The sequence below is a fragment of the Protopterus annectens genome, chromosome 13.part0 (genome assembly GCF_019279795.1).
Source record: "Protopterus annectens isolate FY-2018-M chromosome 13.part0, PAN1.0, whole genome shotgun sequence".
NCBI classification, from domain to species: domain Eukaryota; kingdom Metazoa; phylum Chordata; order Ceratodontiformes; family Protopteridae; genus Protopterus; species Protopterus annectens.
The window spans coordinates 619,545,601-619,572,539 of record NC_056747.1 but is presented as its reverse complement, the minus strand read 5'-3'; the positions used below and the strand labels follow the sequence as shown (position 1 = coordinate 619,572,539).

General features: G+C 37.6%; 1 protein-coding gene across 1 annotated transcript in view; it reads left to right on the top strand.

Annotated features, from left to right (window-relative positions):
• DOC2B (double C2 domain beta) overlaps positions 1-26,939 on the top strand; it is a 2,257,420-nt gene that overhangs the window by 1,881,662 nt on the left and 348,819 nt on the right. The window contains exon 6 of the mRNA XM_044054285.1: positions 13,190-13,347. Coding sequence (XP_043910220.1) covers positions 13,190-13,347 — 158 coding nt within the window. The remainder of the gene's footprint in view (positions 1-13,189; positions 13,348-26,939) is intronic.

Sequence of the window (26,939 nt, the reverse complement as noted above, 5' to 3'; positions counted from 1 at the left end):
CCCAAAACAACAAACAAATGACATATTTTGCTAACAAACCAAAAGTAATAAAACATCAGTGAACTGTTAAAAGTGCTATCAAGTAAACTGTCCCAAAAACGTGTACACATTTACCACAGAACATTAAATTATATGCATTTGCCATTCATTTCTACATGGGGCCAGCACTCTCCTAGAGGTGTCTATGGGCTATTCTAGAAGGCGAATGCCCCTGTATTGTTGACAATATAGGACATTTACATTTTACTGAAATAACAATAGAAGAATGTAAAGAGAAAAAAGTTGCAACATTAGCACTTACGATGAAAGTAAATAAGGCTGTGCATCTGAGAAAGTAAGATGCCCTGACAAAAATACCTATGCCATCAGTAAACTGCTAAGAAGTGCATACAGATAAAAGTAGCATTTGCTAATGCATGCACGCACACACACACACACACACACACACACACATATATATATATATATATATATATATATATATACACACACACACACACACACACACACACACACACACACATGTATATTATTTTCCTCGTGACATGTGACCATATCCAGTATATAACTGAAAAATGCAATCATAACTTATCACAATCAGTAGTCTTCATTGTGGATAAATCCAAAGTAATAGCAATGTTCCTTTGTGTTATCCACATAAACAAATTTCCTCACCTTCAGGTTCCCTAACTACATTGTTCCCTTTTTTATAGTGTAGTTTCAAGGCTGTGAGCACGGTGAAGATATGAGGTGTGAACTCATTAGAATTGCTAAATCCCACTTTCTGGTCTCCGTGTAGCAGATATAAACAGAGTACAAGCAGCCCTTCAGTGTTTGTTGCTTATGCACTGCAACGGTAAATGATTACTTGTAGGGAGAATGAAAACACAACAGCAATTCAGACTCCCTTACATCCAGTGGGTGTGTCAGCCAGGTTAGACTTATAAAGTATAGAAGTAATTGTATCAAGATTTGAAATGTGGGTAAACAGCACATATTTCATAGTTTCTCTTTGGTAACATCCAACCTCCCCTGCATTTGATGAAAACTGTATATTACTGCCATTTAATATCTTCACACATTTTAAACACAATGATACAAAATGCCTTACAGGCTGCATGTCTTAGATTACTGGTCAGATAAAAGAAGAAGAAGAAGCAACAAAAAGATAAGACAGAAGCTGCATTTCTGAAATCAATAGTCATAAATAATTGTGTGATCATTCATTGCACTACATCTGAAATTAATACATTACGAACAACTCAGACGTGTACAACTGAACTGTCTTATGTTGTGTTAATACTGTGGATGATGTTGCAGTGATTTTTATTCTCTGCTGCAAAGCTGTTTCTGTGGTAAAGAGGGATATGACACCCTTACTTTGTTTTGAAGGTTCATATTAGTAAGAGTTCAAATGCAGACTTGTGTAAAAATATTCATATGTATCAACATAAATTTTGTACTGTTGTTTAATAGGTTTCTTTTCTTCCTTCCTCCTAATTTCCATCTTTCTACACACACACACACGAGCGCGTGCACGTGTGTGTGTGTGTGTGTGTGTGTGTGTGTGTGTGTGTGTGTGTGTGTGTGTGTGTGTGTGTGTGGTTAATATTTGCCCAGTGCATGGCTTAGCAGAAACAGGGGAAGGGGAAACACAATAAATCCCGTGTAAACATTGATCACAAGGCTAAAACAAGTTTAACTTTATTTATCTTGTTTTTAGCGATGCTTACCATCATGTGAACCAGGAATACTGGCACACACAGGAAGCAGACAGAACACCTGCAGACAGGACATAGACATTCTAAATGTCAAAAAGAATATAATATTGCATTTTTTTGCTTTCTGTCTCACAACACTACTAAGCAATGTTGTGCCATGTTTAACACTCAGAATTTAAGCTGTTATTTAACTATTCCTATAGCAGAAGGTGTAAGTGTAGGGCTGCCATACACATGGTCCTGGGTTCTAATAGGTTCATAGGTAGGTACTAGGCTATCAATCCAAGGGCCTAAGTAAGCCTAGCTAACAAGGTTCCCTGGCTTATGCCATCCAAGAAAGTTATTTTCCTGTGCCCCTGTCGAGTAGAGCCACAGAAGTGATCCCCGGGGTGTATTTCCTATTTCCCATCCACTTGATTTTTCTTGAAGAGTGCTAATGAGGAACTTTGCATGACATAGATGGGTACCTTGTTCCAGAGTATGGGAAGTGTCTGGGACAGGTTCCCTAACTACATTGTTCCCTTTTTTATAGTGTAGTTTCAAGGCTGTGAGCACGGTGAAGCATTGAGGTATGAACTCATTAGAATTGCTAAATCCCACTTTCTGGTCTCTGTGTAGCAGATATAAACATAGTACAAGCAGCCCTTCAGTGTTTGTTGCTTATGCACTGCAATGGTAAATGATTACTTGTAGGGAGAATGAAAACACAACAGCAATTCAGACTCCCTTACATCCAGTGGGTGTGTCAGCCAGGTTAGACTTATAAAGTATAGAAGTAATTGTATCAAGATTTGAAATGTGGGTAAACAGCACACATTTCATAGTTTCTGTTTGGTAACATCCAACCTCCCCTGCATTTGTTGAAAACTGTATATTACTGCCATTTAATATCTTCACACATTTTAAACACAATGATACAAAATGCCTTACAGGCTGCATGTCTTAGATTACTGGTCAGATAAAAGAAGAAGAAGAAGAAGAAGAAGAAGAAGGAACAAAAAGATAAGACAGAAGCTGCATTTCTGAAATCAATAGTCATAAATAATTGTGTGATCATTCATTGCACTACATCTGAAATTAATACATGTATGAACAACTCAGAAGTGTACAACTGAATTGTCTTATGTTGTGTTAATACTGTGGATGATGTTGCAGTGATATTCATTCTCTGCTGCAAAGCTGTTTCTGTGGTAAAGAGGGATATGACACCCTTACTTTGTTTTGAAGGTTCATTTGAGTAAGAGTTCAAATGCAGACCTGTGTAAAAATATTCATGTGTATCAGCATAAATTTTGTACTGTTGTTTAATAGGTTTCTTTTCTTCCTTCCTCCTAATTTCCATCTTTCTACACACACACACACACACACACACACACACACACACACACACACACACACACACACACACACACGCGCGTGTGTGTGTGTGGTTAATATTAGCCCAGTGCATGGGTTAGCAGAAACAGGGGAAGGGGAAACACAATAAATCCCGTGTAAACATTGATCACAAGGCTAAAACAAGTTTAACTTTATTTATCTTGTTTGAGTGATGCTTACCATCATGTGAACCGGGAATACTGGCACACACAGGAAGCAGACAGAACACCTGCAGACAGGACATAGACATTCTAAATGTCAAAAAGAATATAATATTGCATTTTTTTGCTTTCTGTCTCGCAACACCACTAAGCAATGTTGTGCCGTGGTTAACACTCAGAATTTAAGCTGTTATTTAACTATTCCTATAGCAGAAGGTGTAAGTGTAGGGCTGCCATACACATGGTCCTGGGTTCTAATAGGTTCATAGGTAGGTACTAGGCTATCAATCCAAGGGCCTAAGTAAGCCTAGCTAACAAGGTTTCCTGGCCTATGCCATCCAAGAAAATTATTTTCCTGTGCCCCTGTCGAGTAGAGCCACAGAAGTGATCCCCAGGGTGTATTTCCTATTTTCCATCCACTTGATTTTTCTTGAAGAGTGCTAATGAGGAACTTTGCATGACATAGATGGGTACCTTGTTCCAGAGTATGGGAAGTGTCTGGGACAGGAATCTGTCCCTCCAGCATGTCCTGTTTATTGTGGTGACAAGGTTTAGGTCCCTAGAGCATGTAGCTCAAAAGGATTGGGATTTCTTTAGGTGTAGCATGTCCAACAGCTCTGGGTTTGACATAGCTTTATATGTTATGCAGAGATTACCTCGGAGTAGGCGATATGCTACAGAGTAAAGCTGGTGTTTTTTGAGACGGTCAGTGTAGGGCATCTCTTTGAGGCCAGTAATCCTCTTTGTGAGGTACTTCTGTGGCCTTTCCAGCTGCTGCAGATGTCTTGTGAGGTACATTCCAAAAGGGGTGCTGTACTCTATTTGTGGACTGGGATAACTGTTGCTGTGCACCATTCAGTGGGCACAAAGCCTAACATGAGGCTATGATTGAACATGGTGCTTAGGTGGGGAACCAGTATGTTCTGAAGTTTGTGTAAAATGCAGTCTGGGATGTTGTCCGGTCCCATGGATGCTGTGTTTTTGGCTTTAAAGAGTGCTGCTTTTACCTGCATAGTTGCGATTACAGGGACTCTGCATTCTTCTTGTATAGATATGGGCCCTTTAAGGGGTGAGAGGGGGTAAAGTTAGTACTGAACCTATCAGCCAGGATGTTGGCATTATCAGTTGGGTCTGTAATTTTCATGCTGTTGTGCTGTAACTCAGAGCAGATCTGGGTGTTGCCATTGAGATTCTTGACATAGCTATAGAATGCTTTGTGGTTGTCCCTAGAATCAGTGGCAATTTTGTTTTCATTGCTAGCTTTGGAGGATCTTATAAGGGATTTCAGCTTCTTACTGAGGCTGACCAGGGAGCACCTTAACTCATGGGATTTTACTCTCTTTTGCAACAGTTTCTTCCTTCTGTTGTAGAGTTTGTTTATGGCAGGAGACCACCAGATTGGCTTCCTTTTTTTGAAGGATCGACTTATCCCACCTGACTCTTGCCCTCTTTCCCTCCCAAATAAAATCCTTCAACTCTTTATTAATTACTATCCACAACTTCTTCTCTGGTTGTTAAAAATATGCTTGACCTGTGTAAAAAACTAAAGGGACTAAACATTTTCACTCCTTGTATCTTGCTATCCATATCCATAAACAAGAGCTTTCAGTTCCTTAGTTTTTGTATTATCTTTTTAGTCTCTTCTCACATATCCTTACTTGTCATAACAGAATCCTTTTAATCCATACTCCTAAGTACTTCATTTTATCATTGCCCCATAAGTATGGGTACTGATGAATCAATTTATGTGTGGCATTTATTACAGCTATAGCCGTTGTTTTATCTTCATTCATTTTATATCCCAATAAGATTTGAAACTGTCTCAAAATGTTTCACTACACTGAAATATCCTTTTCTGATTTTTTCAGGTACAAATGAATATCATCTGCAAATACAGCCAACTTTTTTTCTTGATTGCCATACCAATTATATCCTTGAATTTCTGAGTCCCTTATTTTCTTTGCCAATGGTTCTAAATATAATACAAATAATAAAGTGAAAAGAGTACATCCCTGCCTGGTTGCTCTGTTCAGACAGAGATTATCAGAGAGGACTCCCTCAATTTAATTTCCACCTCCGATCTTTAATATATCCTCCTAATTAACCTTATTTTTGTGTCAGTGAATGCAAATGCTTCCGTTGCCTTACTCATAAAATCCCAGCTTACTCTGTTGAATGCTTTCTCTGCATCAAGACCCACCAACACTAGTGGCTTATTCTTACATTCTGCTTTCCTCTGGATCATCATTGTTCTATTAATGTTGTCAAATGTTTTCCTCCCCTCCGCAAAACCACACTGATCCATATCTATCAATTTTGGCAACACTTTTGCCATTCTTTTAGCCATTATAGACATAAACACTTTATAAATATGGTTTAAAACCAAAATGGGCCTATATAGAGCTGGATTTGATAGTTTTTTGCCATCTTTAGGTATTACAGCCACCACAGCTTTCTTCCAGGATGTTAGTGCTTCACCTCCTTTTAAAATACTGTTAGACAAACCTTCCAGATCCTTATCACTTTCTTCCCTCCTAGCTTCCAAACTTCCACAGGAATACCATCTATTCCTGGGGACTTTCCTGTAGATTGGTTATGCATCACCATTTTTATCTCATCTCCTCCTATCCTGTTAATAATTGAGCCTCATCTTCCTCTAATGTTGGCATAATTAATTCTTAAATATTTCCATTTGTGCTTTTTCTTGATTTCCACATTTCTATGTTTTATACAGATTTGTATAACATTTCTGAAATATTTCTAATACCTCTACAGGATATCTAGTTATTTTCCTTGTTATAGGCTCCCTAAGCATGGCAACAACCCTTTCTACTTTCTGTTGCCTGAGTCATTCGGCTAAACATGTTTGTGCTCTGGAGTTGTTATCAGAAAACATTTGCTTAACAACAATTTTTCTAAATTCATGCATATTATCTACGTAGTCCCTTATTTTCTCTTTAGCACTCTGAAGTTACACCTCTTCTTGTTCTGTGAGATTCCCCTTATTCTGCAATATTTTAACCTTTGTCAGTCCCTCTAAATAATTTTGTTTCTTCCTAACCATATCTTTTTTTTCTTTTATTTCATTTTATCTCATTCCCTAGCTACATCTTCTGAAGAAATCTCTATCTTCCTTAATAAATCCCAAATAATTACCACTACCCATTCCTTAAATTCCTCTCTTTTTAACAGGTAGGTCGGGAAGTGCCAGTGTCTCATTTTTATTCATTACCCTGCATTTTTATCTTAGTTATAATTGGCGCATGATCTGAAATACTTATTGGATGTGTAGCAAAACTTTCAATTAAATGAACACATTCCCATGAAATATAATTTCTTTCTAGCCTAGTGTAGTTGTTGTACCTTGGGGAATAATATGCAAATTATCTTTGAGTTCCTACTACTGAATTTACATCTTCCATACCAAATATTTTCATAAATTTCTGCAAAAATCTACCCTCTTTTGTTATTTTCCCTTCTAGCCCCCCAGATTCATCTGCACTGTTGCAAATCAAATTTGCCACCACCTGTAAGTAATAGTCCCTGCTGAAAGCTGATTATTTCTCCCAGAATTTTCTTAAGTTCTATTGTAACAGTTTTGGGTGGAATACAAATACATGCCAATATAATCTTCCTCACTTGCCAGTAGCCCCTTACTATCACACATCTACCATTACTACTTTTTTCCTCCTCTATTGCTGTTGGACCTCCTCTAGCAAGTAATATAAATACTTCCCTTTACCTTTGTCCCAGATATTCTGCTGAATAACCATCCTGAAATCCAGTATGTATTAAATCCATATGCTTATTTCTTTCCAAATGTGTCTCCTATAGCATAGCTGTTTGCATTCTGCTCTTTCTTTTTGTACATATCTGTGAGAGCTTTCACATTCCAAGACAATATAGAAAGTGTTGCCATTATGATAAGAAGTTATTGTTCCCACCTGTTATGCATAAAAACTTTTTTTAAATGACCATTTTCAGCTTTTGTGTTACATGCATGTATGCATGCACTAATGTATAGCAGGTAGATCTTTTATACTGTTGTTTCTTGTCATGTTCAATTGAACAAATATCACATCTTGCAAAACTTTTTGTTTTAATGCAAACCATCAAAAATACACACACACACACACACACACACACACACACACACACACACAATGCCCTATAAGCTATTAACTTAATAGAAATACACAAAACTATGCACGTCTTCAAATAATGAAGTTTAACCTTCCTAACAGGAACAATTGTTCCCAGATTGACAGCTACACTCACAGACTTTAATTGAACTATAATTAGGGTTATCCATGCTAAGATGCCTGGTACAGCCTGTGCTTGCATTTACACTCAGTACTGTCTTTTTTGTCTTACCTTTATTCATTTTTCGGATGTAGAAAACAACTTGAATGCTTTCAGAAAACATTAACTTTTGGCATTAAAAAGCATTGCCCTCTTATCAGTTTGTTTCCATAGAACATAAGAAACAGATACATAGTTGCCTTCAGCTACAAGCTTCTCATGTTACAGTGTGAGCATTTGTTTGCTGAAGGAAAATGTCATTACATTCAATGGGCTCTTGTTTACTTGCTTCCACTTAAAATGTGTAGTTAGATTAAGTCAATGGTATTAATCCAGCCATTCCCTATGTAAAAGGAAGAAAAATTGTACCAACTCTACTTATATCATGATCTAAATACTTTTATACCCCATCTCCTTCCTCAAAACCCAAGATTACAGCTTATTATTGTAAACATACTTTTCCAGGCTTTCTTCTTTTTTTTACATTGCAATGCTTGCATTTTTAAACTAAAGAAGGGACACTTGTTTACTTTAGTACCTTTATAACACACAAAAATATGAAAATGCTTTACTATATAACATGCAGTTTATCCCATGAAATATTTCATAAAAACACTGTTAAGAACAAAATTTGTTTTACTTTCAGTTACCTCTTTCCCTCCTCTTCCCTTTAATGTTCTTACAAACATTAATTACATGAAGTAGGCAAATGCCTTGGAGTCCCCTACATGTTTAACAAAGTCAAAAATGTCCAATAATAACAGCTTTTCTTGTTCAGTCATATTTCACAAATATGATTGATGCTTTGTAATCCCACATTTATTTATTAATTTCAGAGTCACTGTGTTTTTTACCTGCTGATCTCCATCTCGCAAATCCAGTCTCTAGTTCATTTCCAACATACTGCCAGTCCTTCTAATCAACTTCTCTGCTTTTTTGTGTCTTTCAAACATTTTCCTTTGAACAATGGAAAACGTTTCACTGGCAATGTTTGTCTATGAGCTCTGTTATCAGAATAATAAGAAGCAGATCCCCCTTCTGTTTTTTAGCTTTACTTCTTGTTGAATAAACTTTTGTATTTCTTCCTTAGCCTGGTCTGCATCAAAAATGACTTTGATCTTCCAGGGAAAAAATTCTGAATATAGCTATATATAGCAGCTTGAATCTCATGCATGCCTCTTGAGATTCCCTGATTGCTGGAATAAATTTACTCATCTTCTGCCTGTTGTATAGTGAGTAATAATTTTCCACAAATACTTTACTGTCTCCAACTTTTAGTACTTTGCTCTTCTGCCACAGTTTTGTCAGAATCAAATCTTTCTGCTGGTAGGATTACATCTTTACTAATACAGGTTTTGGCTGCTTTCTCATGGCCAGGTTTGGAGCATGCACACAATGTGGTCTTTCAACTAATAACTTCTGTTGTGGAATATCAGTCCCATTGCTTATTTGTGCTTTCATAAAATTAATACAGTCTGTTCCTTCCCGTTTCTCTGGTACATCAGAAAATCTCAGATTTTCCCTACATGCTTTTTTTCACTAATTCATCCATTTTTTTTAACATCTCATCTTGAGCAGTCTCATACTCAGCTAGCCTTTTCTTCATTTTGACCTCTGATTGTTGCAGTTTTATCAGTGCATCTGAATATCTGTTTAAGGTTTCTTCTATTTTTCCAACTTTTTGTTATTTGAGTTGATACACACCTTCTGTGTTTCATTTATTTTAATCAGCTCTGAGCACATTTGGCTTATTTTTCCTCTATAATACTGGAAGTCATGTCTTGCACCAAAGTTGGAGATCGAATTGCTTTTAGCTGAACAATTGCAGGATTCTTCTCAGCCAATGTTTTCCCTAACTTTTTGTGGTTGATTTTTTAGGTTCTCCAAGTGTCTTCTTTGCTGGCATCCAAGCACTGCACTTACTAGGCAGTAACTAAAATTTACCCAAAAAGACAAATTCACTGGCTGTCTTCTGAGTTTCTGTTTTCACACTGGGAGAGCTGAAATTAAGTTATTACTCAGTGTTTAGCCATCTTCGAAGTCCCATTATATACCTAATTGTATACCCAGAATCATTCCAACTCCCCTAATCTCCACAGAATATCTGGGTGTATAACTGTACAAAATGTGGCAGCATTGTTTTTACCAGCCTCCTGAAAGAAGTCATTTGGACTAATAACCTTTCTTAGCAGGTTTGAATGGTTTATCTCCATAGGTTAAGGAAATTTTCTCAGCTCTGAGCTGTATACAAGTTCAGATATGACATGAAGGATGTGTTTGGAAAAATATGCCAGAATGTCATACAAATATACTGGAGAGTAAAGAGCATATTCATAGCAGCTATTAGATTACACAAAGTTTCTATTTATACTCCTTACTAAGCACAACAAAAAACAGCCATCTCTAAGAGTGTAAAAATGCAAAGCACCTTTAGTAAGAATAACTTCGGGTTTTAAGACCAACCCTTTATCCCACTACAGTCAACAATGCTGAAAATTGTACAATGATACCCAATTATTATTTGAAAATACACTCTCTGTCTGGACAAAACAGTTTGTCCACTGTAAATCCCACCTTAAACACAGAAATAAGTCCTACCACAAAAGAAAAACAAAATAATAAAAATCCCTGCAGCTGTAACTACTGAAAACAAAAACAAATGTTACCATATTCACTGCAATGCTACATAGAGAAATTGGAATCTATATGAGCAGCACAGAAAAATAAAAAAAAAATGCATCCTCATATACAGCATTATTCCTCACACACACACACTCACACACACACACACACGTCACATTAATGTCTAAAACCTAGAGAAAATTAAAAAAAATTATTTGAACATTTCAGGGTTGAGCAAATGCCCTAACACTATCATCTGGCTACATAATCACTCTTGACTTAGTAAAAAAAAAAAAAAAAAAAAAAAAAACATAACTTGCATTTTATGGTATGCTGTGCAACCACTGGAACTTGCATGTCCTACACATGCACAGACTGTGAATGTGCTCTCTTATATCTCTGTAAACATGATTTTTTTTTATTAACACATTGTACTTTCTAAAACTATTCATAAAATATTTACATTTATTTGGCTTATGTTCTTTAACTTGCTTTTCGGAAAAGGCTCAGGAATCTAAGAATGTGTGTAAGCTGCTGGAGGTGTAATGTTCCACAGCTACAAGGTGTAAACAACTTAAACCATTCAGTCTGCTAGTAGACTGGATCACAGTTGCCTAGAGCTGAGAGTCATGGGCAACTTAAATGTAAGAAAACATTTTCAACTGAACATAAAAAGTAGCCTTTTGCATATATTTTTTTCTTCATTTAAAGTCATTTTCACATATTTATGCAATTAATCAATGCACTAAATACTGAAAATTCTGTAGTGCAGTTAGGTTATAGCAAGACAGAGACCTGCTGTGTGGCCTGCCTTTTAGGCACTATTGTTGTGAATAGGCAGCCCACATAAATAATACTGTACGATTACCACTGTAGCCAGACTACATTCAGTGATAGTTATTATGTGTATGTATTAGTTATTTATATTTTACAAGCTCCTTTTGCTAAACTATAGAAAAGACTTACAATAACTCATTGCAACAGTTCCTTACAAAGAGTATCATTTAGGTAGCGAGACTGCAACTGCTTACATGACTAAAACTGCTAACTGAGCTGCAAGTTGTTATTTTTTTCAGTCACTAGCACGGCTGAGAGAGCGGCCCAAGCCAAATGCCCCATTTTTACCCTCTTAATCCAACCTCACCACATAGAGCTGACCTTGTTCTAACTTACTGATCATTTTTAATTTGAAATCTTGGCTTGAAAAGTAACTGCAAAACTGTTGACAGAGACTACCTCTAAAGCTGAGCTTTTGGAGTCTTCAGGAAAGAGTTGTGCAGCTAACCAGTTCAGAAGTAATGTTTAAGTCTCCCAGTATGGCAACAATGAACATGCCTTTTTTCAGATTCTTACAAATATGGACTAATTGCAAAGGTAGTTGTTGGAGTACTGTAACCAGGACTGTAAGTATGTTGCACATGATTTAAAAGGCCATTTGAAGCAGAGTGCTTAAAAAGTTCATTATAAACAATTATTTCTAAAATCTTTGAAGGAGGAAATAAGATAAATATGGGCCTGTAATCTATAACCTCCTTTAACAGGGGTACTTCAGATAAGAGAACAGTAGTGGCATTTTTAAGAATGGGGGAACAATGTTTGTGCTCGTGCATGTGCGCGCACGTGTGTGTGTGTGTGTGTGTGTGTGTGTGTGTGTGTGTGTGTGTGTGTGTGTGTGTGTGTGTGTGTGTTTGTTTGGTGGGCAATAAGGACTGTTGACATAGGAAAGAGGTTTTGCAGTTAGAGGTGCAGGCATTTTTAGAAATGAAGGATACAAATCTTGTTGACTACACTTGTCACACTGTAAATATTGCCCATACGAAGCTCATCAACTCTCATTTACTCCTGACTCATGTTATTTGTCTTCCTCACTGTCATAGTACTCAATGTACATTCCATTTTATTTATTTCTGTCTGTGCTTGGGGGAATTAAGCTTGTACTATGGAGTTTTTATTATTCAGTCTTATATGTTTAGAGCTTTTCTGTACACGTCTGCAAAATAAATGAACTCTGCTAAGTCTGACCTCCTGGCCAGCAAAGAAAAATATAACAAGGGAATTTTGATGTTTGTAATAACAAGAGATGTCAGCCTAGAACTAAGCAAAGTTAAGTTTTATATAACATGCTTTGCTCTAACTAAAACAAGAGATTTAAAATGCTTCTGTACATGAAGTACCCACCGAAGTAAACCAGTCCTACAACAAGCAATATTATTTGCTGCACAGTTGCTGTAATCTGTGAGATGACAATACTGAAGGTGTGAAGGGAGATGGAGAATATTTCTCTTTGTATTATAGACATGGTGCTGTTTTCAAATATCAGTGTGTAGAAATATGTCTGCCCATATCATGTAACAGTAACAAAAAACATATAATCTCCCCCTCCCCAATATATGGACTTCAGCTCTCAGTAAGGTAAGTCCAAGTAAGATTTAACAAGAGCCAGCCCAGTGGTATGGTGTTAGAATATGCACACACTTCACCATAAACACAGATTTCAATATTGGCCCAGACTGTGATGACTGAGGGACCATCTATGCACTTGGAGGTGAGGCTTAGGCATTCTAGAAGGAAAAGGCTACAGCACTAACCCCCTAAGAGAAATTGATTCAGTGGCAATGTGCACTAAGTTGATCTCTCTCTCTTCATTTAGTTCAGAAATATGAAATGTACATGTATGTAAATTCAGCCCCTGAGAAGAACTAATTGTAGGCCAAAAAAAAATGAAATGCATCCTATCTGCTACATGATATCAGTTGCCTATGTTGCTCATGACTATCATCTGCAATGATAACAAATGGCAGGACGTCTATGGGTGAAAGGTGAGTACTGTTTGGTCAGGATAGCACAACATGGCAGAAAAATACAGGTTAAAAAGAAATGGTCTGCCAAAAAGAAGGATTATCAGCATTACTACCACAAAGTCCAAAGAGAACTTGTTTTGTTTCAAAAAGGGTGACTCTCAGCTTGATCTTATTCTAGGACTTTTTTTCTCCACCTGTTTTGCAGGTAGATAAAACAGAAGATAAATCCTTGGAAGAACGAGGTCGTATTCTAATCTCCTTAAAGTACAGCACCCAGAAATCGTGCCTTCTTGTTGGTATTTTGAGATGTGCACATTTAGCAGCTATGGATGCCAATGGATATTCAGATCCATATGTAAAAACGTAAGTCAAGTTCTCACATAAGTGTTGTCATGCTGTGGTGAATTTGTTGCTTATTGATTTGTAGACACTGTACAGGCTAGTATTTTTTGGAAATATAGAAATTCATACCTCTTGTGTTGTGTGACAGTTGCTTCCATAAGTAGATGTGGACATTGCCAGTAGAAGGAACCCAAGCATACACGCATATATATATATATATTTTACATGCACACAGACACAAACACAATTCTTAGTGCCTTGTTACTGTAGTCACTCAAAATGATGGGTAGAGCATGTGTTTAACTCCATGACAGTGGACAGAGGAGGGGGTGGTGGCGGTGCCTCTGTAGGTCAGTAATAGTCAGGTAACTTGCCCTCAAGTCCACAGTAATAAATTTGTTTTTACAGCACAAAATATGAAGACAATTCAGAATTTAGATGTCTCTATGTGTTGCCTTTGCAGTTAATATTGAACAGGTTGAGAGAGTATCACGTTATTGAAAGTAAAAAAAAACATTTTATGAAAGCCGTGATCACATGAAACAGTGTTAATCCAGGGCCTACATTAAACCTCTTTTCATGTCTCCAGATAGGAAATCTGAAGAATATAAAATTTTAGGCTAATGGTAGCCAAAAAACTCATATACAAAAGGGTTTTTATCAATTTCACTGCTGCTACAGCAAATCTCTGGGTTGCAACAAACATTTGAAACAGAACATTAATATGACCCTTACTTTAACAGTGGCAAAGCAGGCCCAATCAGTCCCTATCTAAAGGGACAAATTATAATTTGTACATCCTCCAGTTGTCACTGTGACTGGCACCCTCTATTTATTGCAATGTTTAATTTACAGTTTTATTATAACAGTGCATTTTGTTGTACAGCATTTGTTTATTTGGGAACCCTTTGGTATTTCGAAGACCTTAATTGCAAACCTAATAAAATACCTGAAGTAGGTGTGTGGGAGGGAAAAAAACAGTGGGTGTCCCATACCAAAAAAAAAATGTTTCAAAGCAGCCACTTTTGCTGTTATGGGGCTTGCAATTTTGACAGGAAATCAATTTATTTCTAATGAAAAATCACTTTCTCAGTGCTGCTAAATAAGTGGATGCCTCAGCTAACTGCTGTGTTGCTTATTGAGGGTATTAATAATGATTATTCCCATAATTCAGCATAAATTGTTTTCTTGCAGACTTAGAAGATTGAAAGGAACTAAATATCTATGGTTAATGTCAGCACTCAAGTTGCACCTTAAGGAAAGTTACTTGGCATGGGGTCACTGGAAGAAGAAATCCATGATTAGAAGAACTGTTTAAAATATCTTACCCTTAAGCTGTATAGGATAGCTGTCAACACTGTCAAAGCAGTTTATACTAAAACCAGAGATTGCTGGTTAAGCATTCCATACTAATTTGTAGACCATTGAAAGACATATTCAATGATAATAGAAAACCAGTATTAGCTGCATTAGGAAACCAACCATCTTTGTAAATAAAATCGGAAATCATATCCTGTTTTGGAACACTGGGTTAGCATATCTCTCAACCTTGTAGATCAAGAAATCCGGAAAAAGACATAAATAATGGAGGGGGGGCAAAGGCTCAAAAATGGGGACAATTTTTAAACCTTGCCCTTAGAAACTTAGGAAGTTGCTAAAATAATACATTTTGAGTTAGCATGAATTCTCTGATGGGTATGAAGTCTGAAACTCAAATGTCTGTCATTATTTTCTGTCTTTAATCTGTAATGACTTGCCAATAATTTGATAGAAAACCACAATTTTATGAGAAACAGACCAAATATATGAGGCAAAAATCTGAACAATCTGCAAAAATCAGTACAGTCAAGAGGTATGGGAATGAGATCTTCCCCTACCTCATCACTCCTGTCCTAGATGATCAAAGGATGGATCCTGCTGGCTATCCTCTGTTTACTGAAATTATAAGATTACTTAAAAAGCTCAAGGTCTTTGTGTGCCCAAAGTGCTCCTCTTTAACCAGCATTCCTTAAAGATGTCAGGGCCCATAACTGACAAACCATTAACACATATTTTCAGTTTTAGTCTGCCCACAAGTATGCCAACACCTGCCTTCATTTCAGCCCCTTGCCAACAGAACTAACCCCAAAGATCCCCACAGTTTCTGATATATTTCCAACTTCTACCCTTAACCTAAGTTACTTAAAAATATCATGTATATGTCAAATTAATGGAATATTAACAGATATGACCTGCTGTCCAAGTACAGCATGGCCTTAGACAAGGTTGCAATGTGCTGATGCTGTCTGTACTGTTACTGATATGTTTTTGTCCACTTCACAAAAAGGCTTTATCACTGGTGTCATATCTGTTCACCCAAGAAGGGCATTTGAGTTGGTAGAACATTCCCTTCTGTTATATAAGCTTGAAAGGTTTGGTTTGGGGAATGTTATTTTAAGCAAGTTCAAAACTATGTAAGAAACCTTACCTTCTAATACTTTTGAGGTTGGAATCCTCTGAAATAGTTTATAAAACCCCATATTTTCCCTATTTATTAATGAGCATATAAAGGATCATCTCTGATTACATATGACTTTGTATGCAGATGACCTGCTGCTACTTAAACTTTGTAGGTCTATACAGGACATATAATGGGAAGTACAAGAAGACTTAAGACTTCATTTTCCCTTGATTTTGAATGAAACAAAGAAAGCTGGCAGCCAACAATACTAAATAGCCTATATAACTGTTGGTATTCTACAGTATCTATAGGATATCCCAGCAGTCCAACTGAGATAAAGTAGGCTGACAGATGTCACAATTAAAACAGCTTATATCTCTTCATTCAGAATCATAGCTGGGTTATTTGGCATCCTATGTAGTTCCTCGAACTGGCATTCCCTCAACACAAAGTTTCATAAGTGGTTTACTACTGTTAAATTACCACACACTAAGCACTTCAGCCAAGACCTTAAATACAGTATCAGCATTCAATTTCTGAATGCCGATAATGCACTCCTGTACCATCAGCACCTGTAGTTCACGTTCCCTAACTTCTTTCTCCCAGGGCAACTGCCTCCGTTGCCCCACCCTAGCTGTGCATCTGCTTTGACATTCCCCCAGAATGTAAGGATATCCCGGCTAAGTAAAATAGCAAGCTGTCACAATTACCCACTTATAAAAAATCTGACTAGAATCGATAAAAACTCGCACAGACAGTTTATCCTAGACTGGGCCCTGACAAACAAACCCACTCAGTATAATAGTGACAAAAGGAGAGACCACCAGCACAGCTAGCTGGAATTTTGTAAATAATTATATGTCATTGGTGAATATCAAAATGATTTATACAAGATGCTTGTGTTACAAATGTATTAGAATTGTATGTCAGGTGTATATCAAAATGCTTGTATAAACGTGTGTGTTGAAAAGGTATTTGTAGAGTGCTATTTTTGAAATGTAATCACAGTGTGCTCTACTGGAAGAGAACAGAAATTGCCTGCACTATTGTAACTATTTAAATATATATGCTTAACAGGGGAAACTGGAGGGTTAACCTCAGTGCAGCAAACTTTAGAAAAATATCTGAAATTAAATTACTTTATAGGCTAAGCAATAAAGATGCTATCTGTCAAGTTTTCCATACAGCTAGAGACACAAAGTCTGTGCTAAGAAGCTTTCTATATTGTCCTTAGAGTGAACTAATTGCTACTTTTGAAGCATGAAGGAATGCAATTGTTTTATGACTTCCAGCATCTGCCAAAGATCTGAGCAAAAGCCCTTGTCTGTATATTTTTACAGGTAGATGCTAAATGATGCCATCTTCTAGAAATGGGCATTTTGGCCTGGGAACTAGAAGTCAGATGACCAGAAATTATGTAATTCTGCAAGCTATCGCAGCAGTAATGTTTTAGATATTAATTTGAGAAGTCTCTTAGTGAGACAGCGCATTATGTATTCTGTCTTGGACTTGACAACAAGAAGACCCATTCACCACACATCTGCCTTGCTCTAATGAAGTAAGTTTCTAGGGGACAATATAACTCTCTTAGATACAGTTAGGAAAATAATAAATCTTAGTGTAGATGTTTTTCTTTATTTGTGTGAGCCTGTACTGCAATGTTATTTTAAATATTCCCTGTGGCTTTCAACTCTGATGTCACTGTGACTATATATTTAGTATTGTCTTGTTCTTTTATTATTTATTATTAAATATATTTAAATCTTTCATTGTGGCTGATCTGTGTGAAGATATTTAAGTTTTGAGAGTACTTACATATTTATTTGGTGACATTGTGTGGGTCACTCCTAATAGTCTTGCTCTTTGTCAAACTACCATTTGTATTAGTATCAATATTACACAATAAGACTGGACACCCTTTGTTAAGGGCATTAAAGTAGCTGATAAGGAATGACTGGTGGCAGTGGAAACTACCTCGTAGTCTGGGCAGAAGGGGGCATAGCTAGTAAACCTTTGCCAGAATTTCCTAGGTGTGTGTGTGTGTGTGTGTGTGTGTGTGTGTGTGTGTGTGTGTGTGTGTGTGTGTGTGTGTGTGTGTAAATTAAACCTCAAAGAGTGTGTGTGTCAGCTACTTGGGCAGGGATGCAAAGCACTGGTTGGACAGAGAGGGTGCTGGAGATCTTGGCTTGGTCACTCAGCTGAGATCTCAACTCTGTAGCTGTGCCAGTGGGGAGTCTTGTTGGGGATCTGGAGAAAGAGTAAGAAACCAGCCCCGGACTGACTGTGGTCTCTGTGTGCTCTTAAGGGAAATTGCACTTGATGCAGAGAGCTGCATCTGAAAATATTGTGTGTGTACTTGTCATTCTCCCAGTAAACATCCCCCACTGTTGCCAGTGGTGAGGATTGAGGCTCCTTAATTACTGATCCAGTGGTGAGGCATCACAATAATAATGCCGGCTGTCTACCTGACAACCTCATCAATCATTTACCTACCTACTTGCTAAGACAAAACAGCAGCCTTATGAAACATACTATCTACCGCCAAATCCACAATAAGAGACATTTCAACTCCCAAGAACTAACAGACATCCTAAAAAGATGTAACTGGTGTCCACTTAAGTCCTTACCCTTAGACACTGCTGTTGAATATTTTAATAGTACTTTTCTCAACATTCTTAACAGTATGGCACCCTTCAGAACAATCTGAGTTAAAACTAACTATGCTCCAAGGCTGCCCAATGAAACCCTACTTAAGCTTAGAGACAAATCATGGGCCTTATGGCAAACCAACAGGACACAACCCTACTGCTTAACTTATCAACAAGCTAGAAAGAGAGCCAAACAACAAATCAAGCTAGATAAACAAAATTACTACACAAACTTACAATATAAACATCAACAAAACCCACAAAAATTTTAGACAGCAGTCAAGCAAATCCTTCAGCCAGGAGAAGCCACCACTCCCCCACCTAATATACCAAACACATCAGGGACTATTGCTGAAAACTTCAACAAATACTTCACTGAAAATATTTTGGCCCTAACAAAAAACATGCAACCTCCCCAGAGCCATCTCTTATCTCTCACATTAATAATAACAATTCCTTTTCTTTCCACCCTATCCCTACCAAAACTATAGAAAAACTTCTTATGAAACTGAAACTGACCACAATAGCTGCCAACAGCTTGCCTACAGATTTTCAAAAAATAGCTGCGAAAGGAATTTCCTACCCAATAACAATCTTGATCAACCGCTATATTTTAGAGCACCATGTCCCATCAATCTGGAAAATGTCTGACATAATCTCCCTCCACAAAGGTGGACAGGCCACCAAGCTCACAAACAACAGACCAGTTGCTATACTATCCCCTCTATCCAGACTCCTAGAAAAGTGTGTCCACACCCAACATCTTCACTATCGCACAACTCATAACCTACTTGACAAGTCACAGCATGGATTTAGACCCTATCATAGTACCACCAGAGCCCTCCTCAGTTTTACTAATACCATAAATCAATATTGCAATGAAGGGAAATTAGTTTCATCAGTGCTTCTGTACATGTCTCTCATAGCCAATTACTGACTGTGCTCACTAACCTGAAACTAAACCCATCTGATCTCTCCTGGTTCCAAAGTTACCTAACAGGCCATCAACAGGCAGTAAGATGGTTACAAGACCTGTTCCTCACTACTCCTAGTTACAATCAGTATCCCACAGGGCTCCATCCTCAGTACCCTTCTTTTCAGCATCTTTACCAATGAACTCTGCACTGCCAGTCCACTAGCTTCATTAATTCAGTATGCTGATGACTCTGCACTAATATGTGCAGCTACATCCACCCAACAACTTCAAGACATAACTCAAAAATCCTTTACTGAAATTGAAGCATGGCTGGCCAACTCACAGCTCATAACTCAATCCTAATAAAACCAGTCTTATGATTTTCAACCCACTAGGACTGCAGAGCCCCATACCACCTTCCATATCACTGCACTCAATAATGGAAAAATTTTGCTTGTCACACAGACTAAACTACTTGGTCTCCTAATTGACAATAGAATGAGATTCGACTTGCACGTATCACAAATTAAAAAATGGGCATGCTATGCAGAAATAAAAACATTTCTAACTTTTAGTTCAAGAGTAGCCATTGCAAGAAACCAATTCCTCAAAACACTCCTCTGTGCTTCTTCCATACTTACTAAACTGAAAAAAAATCTGACGTGGATAGTTTAGAAACATGCTATAATAAAACAGCAAAACTTGCCGCAAACTCCTCACACAGGACACACCACTATATTCCTCTTAGAAAACTCTCCTGGCTAGAATTTTCACATCTCCTGACATATAATCAGCTAACTATGGCCCATAAACTAGTCAATCAGACAAAATCCCTGCCCTACATAACCTAATCCAACCATATTCCAATAACCACACTCTTTGTTCAATCAATAAGCTACTAGTACAAGTTAGTAAATCTTCAAACTCAGCGGGAGGCTCATTATATTCCTGTTACATAGCAAAAATTTGTAATTCATTACCTCACACTATTAGAACAATAAGCAACATGGCTCAATTGAGGAAACATCTCAAACAGTATTTAACGGAGAGATGGTGTTGCTCATGTAACACTCCTGGGTAACCAGGCACCAACATATCCTTTCCTGTCCTTACCTCTTGTGCTACACACAGCCAGTACTATTCTCCTTCACAGTATACAGAACTTACTGCAATAGCTCTCCAACTTTCTAATAATTCTCCCCCCATCTACATCCTCCTATCCTTCATCACCTTCCTTCTTCAATCCATCCACTCTAAGCAAAACACATAAAAAGTATGCCCCCCACCCTATCTGCCCGTCATCTTTGTTCTCCATCTCACTATAGGATAACTTGCATAACAAGAATAGCACAATGTTGAGTTCTGTCCTAATATATGTACCTTTACTTGCTAAACTGTGCATGTTGTTTTACCTTGTTTATAAAACTACATCTATGTTTGTATTATTGGCATGTAATCTTATGTGATTGTTTTGAACTTATTGTAATTATCTTTACTTTTATGTATTCTAATTATGTGTGAAGCTTTTCTCCCTTGGCCTCCGCTGAAAACGGGCTCTGTTCAGTTGGACTTTCCCGGTAAACAAATGTAAAATAAAATAAATAAATAAAAGCTGAACCCTATCCAGGCTGGCAAGTAGCATGACCCCCTGTACTCACCTATGGCACAAACCTTTGAACGTAGACACCTAGGTGTATGACTTGACCTGTCATATACATATAAAGGTCAAAATTAAATTAGTACCGGTAAGATATTTAGGCAACTTAAAACTCTATTACAGGTGATTAGATCTTTTCACAGTTGAAGCTAGAAGATTTATTGGATTGAATCTTATTGTGCCCAAACTAGAGTATGTCTTCCCTTGTTTTCTGTCATTTCCTCTATTACCATGGCCATGCTGAAAAGAACAGAAAACAAGATTTTTCAATTCATTCCCTTGGCTGGCCACAGACAGCATCACTTTTTTTCTGAAAAAAATAAATGGTCTGCCAGTCATAGCTAGAGCCATCCTGCTACTGGCATTCCTCATGTTCAAATGTACCCAGTAATCCACTTAGAATATTGTCCTCTTCTGGCCATTAATATAAATTAGATCTTTTCACATTTCACTTTGGTCACACAACCAAACAGTGCTAATGGTTAAGAAGCTTAATTTTGAGTTAGCCATAGGTGCAATCATTTACCAAAATAGCTTCTGCCACTAGAACCTGCTTCTGATGGGTGTCAGAAATAAACTTGAGTGCACAAAGTTTGGAACTAAAATTGTTAAATTATCTTAACGCCAAATATGAATGTTAACTGCTCTAGAAAGAATAGCTGAGGGTTGGTATAATGGTTAAGGCATTTACATCACAGAGACAAGGTACAGTGTTTGAAAGGAAAATTGGCTAGGTTTAAAATTCCCCACAAGGGCAGCTAGCCTAGTACTTACCTATGAGCATACGATTATGAATGAGTTGTTTTCTTCACACAGTGCCCTTATCTGGCTATAATGTGCGAGTCTTGCAGGAATGATATTTTACCTATGTGTAATATCATACTATGGAATACAATACTATACTTTCATTTAGCTGTAATGTGTTTTTTAACCCCATGGGCTTGATGAGTCATACATGTACATAGTGGATGATGTATAAATACTGTAAAAATATGATTTATTTCATTTACTGTGCTGTTTTTCATGCTGTGAGAACACTATGTAAATGTCATCAGTTCATTTTCAGTTCAATTAATGAGCCTTGTAACTGAACTAATTATCCAGTATTGTTTTTGTTTAATTTGTATTTGCTGTCAGTGTTTATTATCTTCTGTTTTTTATTACCTTGTGGTTTTGGTCATGGCTGACAAAGGTCTGTAAAGCAGCTGAATTACCTGGTAAACAAATGAGCAAATAAATATACCATGTACACAGAATTTCAGCTAAAGTAACTGAATGCAAAGCCAGAAGAACTTTCTTGTATGGGAGTTACTATTGATCTATGTCAATAAGTCCCTCTTTAGGTCACACTTTTGCTTACTTAAGATGAAACTTGTCTGAAGACAAACATATCTTATCCTGGATTTCCTGTTCCAGTACTGTGTCAGCATGTATGTCTGCTTTCCCTTACCCATTTAGCTTATCACTCTTCACCTTGTTAGGCTATTTCCTTAAGACAATAATCAGATATATGTTGCTTTCTCCACAAAAGAGAACTTTATTTGCACAACTTTACATGTGCCCAGCTTTGTAGTAAAATGAAGACAATGCCAGTAGTTACTGAAAATCCACATCATATATAATAACATTTCACAAAAGTCCAACATGATGCTACAGTTCATAAATCATCCATTGGGTTTATTCTCACGGGTCTATATTAAATCAGTGAACGCTGATTCATTGACCCTATGTAAGCGAAAGCTTACAATCCCGAACACCCGGAACAGCAGATTTTTTTCCCCAAGGAAAAAAATCACTGGGCCGGTTTCGGGAGTTTGCCATTTCCTCCACTGTGGTGCGATCTCGGAGTTAGTATATTTAAGTAGGGGCGCCCCCCACATTATATACTGTTTTAAGATTTTTTCTCTGGGGAAAAAAAAATCACTGTTTTGAGTGTTCGGGATTGTAAGCTTTTGCTTACATAGGGTCGATGAATCAGTGTTCGCTAATTCAATATAGACCCATTCTCACACTCAAGTATTGACCTTTGCCCCCCATATTCTCATATACTAGAAAAAATCCTGTTGTAATGCCTGGCCACATCTGTCAACCTCTTAGTGCAAGAAATCTGGACAAAGCCTGACATAATGAGGGGACAAAGAACCCAAAAATAGGGACACATTTTAAATATTTCTCTTACAAACTAAGTTGCTAGAATAACAGGATTTGTGTTAGCATCCATTTTCTGAAGGATATGAAGTCTGGAACTCAAATGCATGTCATTATGTAGTGACTTTAATCCTGAGATGATCCAAATGATTTGCCAAAAAAACACAATTTTTATAAGGAGCAGACGAAAAATATGAGGTGAAAATCTATACAGTTGAAAGGTATATGCCTGGTGCAAGCCTGCCCATCACTTCAGTTTCTACAATCACATCAGTCATTTTACCAACCTGGTTTTATTAGGTTGGGAAATTTTTATTCATCCATTGGTTAACCAGGTTTGTGGGGTCATGGCTGAAAAGGACCAATGAACCAGCCACCTGTTAGGTCAACAAATAGCTAAGTTAATTTACATTAAGGCCAATCACATTAAATTAAATAAGCAAATGTATCTGTCTCACTCTTTATCAGGCATGAAGGTTAAATGTAACATATGTGGGCAGTTCTAAACAGTAGATTTAAGTCTGAAGTAGATCTGAAGTTCAGGAAATCAGTATGTTTGTAAGGAGGGGGAGGAAACCTGAGTACCTAGAATAAACCCAGGCAGACAAAAAGAGAGCATGCATACTGCATATGGATAGTTTACTCTGCCATCTTTTTTTCCTGCCACTTTCAGGCATTATTTTTAATGAAATGTTGGTCCAACTACTTGCTAGCCTTTAGAATAGGGCTCACTAATTGCAATTGAGATGGTAGTAAGCTCATTTAGCCACATGCTTGCCCTCTTCAGCCATCTCTTATTAGTTGTCTGTCTGCCAGCATGCCATTATATGGCAAAATAGCAAGATGAGGCTCTCCATTACTCTGAGCATAATAAACCTGGAATTACAATTTGGCACTCTCTTACCTTCACTGCTTACTGAACCTGTGTTACAGATTTCACAGAAGGCCACTTCCCATTTCTTTGTTTTGGTGGGGCTGATGTATGGTTTAGGGGCCCTGTATTTTAATTTGCAAAACAACTTCTTCCTCTTACTTTACGCTTTATGAAATGTCATTTCATTTGTAGTTTCTACTCTTTTCTTGTATGTCCACCAGATTATGCACAACCACTTCATTGTTGGAGTATAAAAGGTGGGCTCAAACTTACTCCGAGAGCTTTGGATAATCTATCCATATGATAGAACCATGAAATGTTTATTCTGTCTGCCTCTTAATGCTTTTTATAATCTGACAGCATTGCTGCCTATCTGGAGAAATTCTGCTATGCTGTTCTTTTCTGTTTGCTGTTTGGCTATCTGATGACTTTGGATTCCTGTGAACTTGAAATACACTTTATTTTCTGACTTGTTGATGAAGACTGTTGTTACCAGGGTATTGCTTCCTTGTCATAGTTCAGATAGTTCAGCAAAGGGTAACACTTGGGGCTCATTCAAATCTTCATTATGTTACTTCCCAGAAGCATAGCTAGGGTGGGCTGAAGGGGACATATTGTGCACAATTTGTTAGGGGACACAATCAGCAAATGTTTTTTGGGGGGGAGATCTTTCAATTTTCTCTGCAAATGTAAAGGGACCGGGTGCACCTTCTGTTAGGAATGCCAGATTATAGAAATGAGATTTTTTTTTTCTCCCTGTCACATAGAGAATAGGATGAGGTTGTCAGGACCTGATACTCTTCCTTAATACAGGAAGAGTACAAGATCAGAGAAGGGACTGGCTGAGAAGGTGATTATCTTGCTGGAAATGCCGGAGTTACAGGGAGTACCTTTTGTGTTTTTTCTTCCAATGAAGAGCTGAGGATGGGGAGAGGGTAGAGAGGACTTTTTCTGCAGGCTGGGGTGGTAGGACCAGATTTGATAATAATCCTAGCTGCTCGAAGAGTCAGCTAAGGCTCTGTTACTTCTCTCAAATTTGTCAGCTGTCTGGTTACAGTGTAGCTGACAGCTAGCAGCTATAAACGTTTTTTGTTAAGAACTAACTGCTTCACCCAGTAGCTGTTGTGCTCACTCATGCTTCACTTTTTCCTAGTGCTCACACACTCTCTTGTGCACACATACCATTCTATAGACTACTGCACGACACCATGACCCTGACACATATGCAGTGTGCTGTAAACTCATTCACCAACAGGTGTCAGCACTGTAGCAGACTGCCCCAGGGTAGGTGAGCTGGTGTCAGCCGCTCACTGCCGCATGCCACAGCCAGCTCCTTAAGTGCCCAGTACTGCATACTGGTAATAGTAGTGTCCATGACTAATATTGTCAATGTCAGTGTATACCTTGGACTGATGTGTAGTGATGTTGATTGTCTTTTGCCTTGCACATTCTTCATGCTAAAATAAAAATATAGTAATGAGTGAAGGATAATAAAGTAGCACGATGATGAGTAAGTGTGAAATGAAGAGAAACCAAGATGGCAGTGAAGTGTAAGTAACCAGAGACGGAAAATGTAAGAAATGTTGGTAAGACTGAAGTCTTTGATAGTTTAATGGAAAATTGGATCATATTTGTTAAAAGACTTCAAAAGAATTTTTACTGTGAATAATATACCAAATGACAAACATGTTCCTGTACTTGTGAGTGCTTTGTTTGCAAATGCACCTAGCCTTCTGCATAGGTTGTGTGTGCCATTCAGGCCTGTTGAAAAAGGGTTTGATCATTTGCCACTGAAATCATTGTTAATGAGGTTCTGTTTAAGGTTCCACAAGAGCAAACAAAACAAAGGGAAGATGATTGCAGCTTAAGTGGTAAAATAGAAAAAAAAAATTGTCAGTTTCGTAATGGCGTAAAAATCAAGTGCAAACAGCTGATTGACGTGAAGCTTTAAAATGTCATTTTTGCATGCTTACCTTTGCTGTGCCGATTACCCTGGAGTCTGTTGCTCCCCTGCTTGCTATTTCATCCCAAAACTAATTTAAACATTTTCCCTGTTAAATAAAGGCATTTCCTTCCTCTGATCAGCCACCAAACAGGAACTCATGGTCACCCGTAGTTTGCCAACATCTTTGAGTGGTGTGGTGTCTATCTGTCTGTCTATCTACTATCTATCTATTCACCTGTTTCTCTTTATATCTATATCTGTCTGTCTATCTACATATCTATACATGGGTCTGTCTATCTATCTACCTGTCTGCCTGCCTATATTGCTGTCCAAGTATATCACATACTCCTGTGAAGGAAAGTGAGAGAAGGAAAAGAATGACTGGAGGTAGTGTGGGGATGTTGGGGGTGTAGTTATTGTATGTTGTATTTATGTACCAGTAGGGGGATCCTGCAGAATGCTGTTGCTTGTGCTTTTTTTAATTATTTTAACTTTAATTACCTTTTTTACACTTTTAATTTGGCATCAGTTAAGTACACACTGGCGTTTCAGATTCTTGTTAATGGTGTGCTTAAAAATGAAAGAAGGACATTTCCTGTTTCACAGCCTCAAATGCCACTCCACACATTTGCATTATCACTTTGCGACACATACCAGGGAAGAATGTTATATGGGTGCAGATGATCGAGGTGGATGACTGCAATTAGAAAAAGTCATTTTTTAATTCAAAATAGGATCGATTTGTTAAATTTGGAAGTCTATTGCAGTCAGAACACCCACAGAGCAAGACAAGAACCACCGGAAGCCTCAGAAAAGTTAGGTGTTCTGATTGCACTTGATTTTTACATAATCCGTTACTTGATCATTAGGTGTGTAGAATCCTGTAAGAAGGAATTCATAAGAAACTGTTAACTGAGGCAGGTCTGATATTTAAACAAGCAGTGAAGATTGCAATGTCAATGAAAACTACAGCTAAAGATGCAGT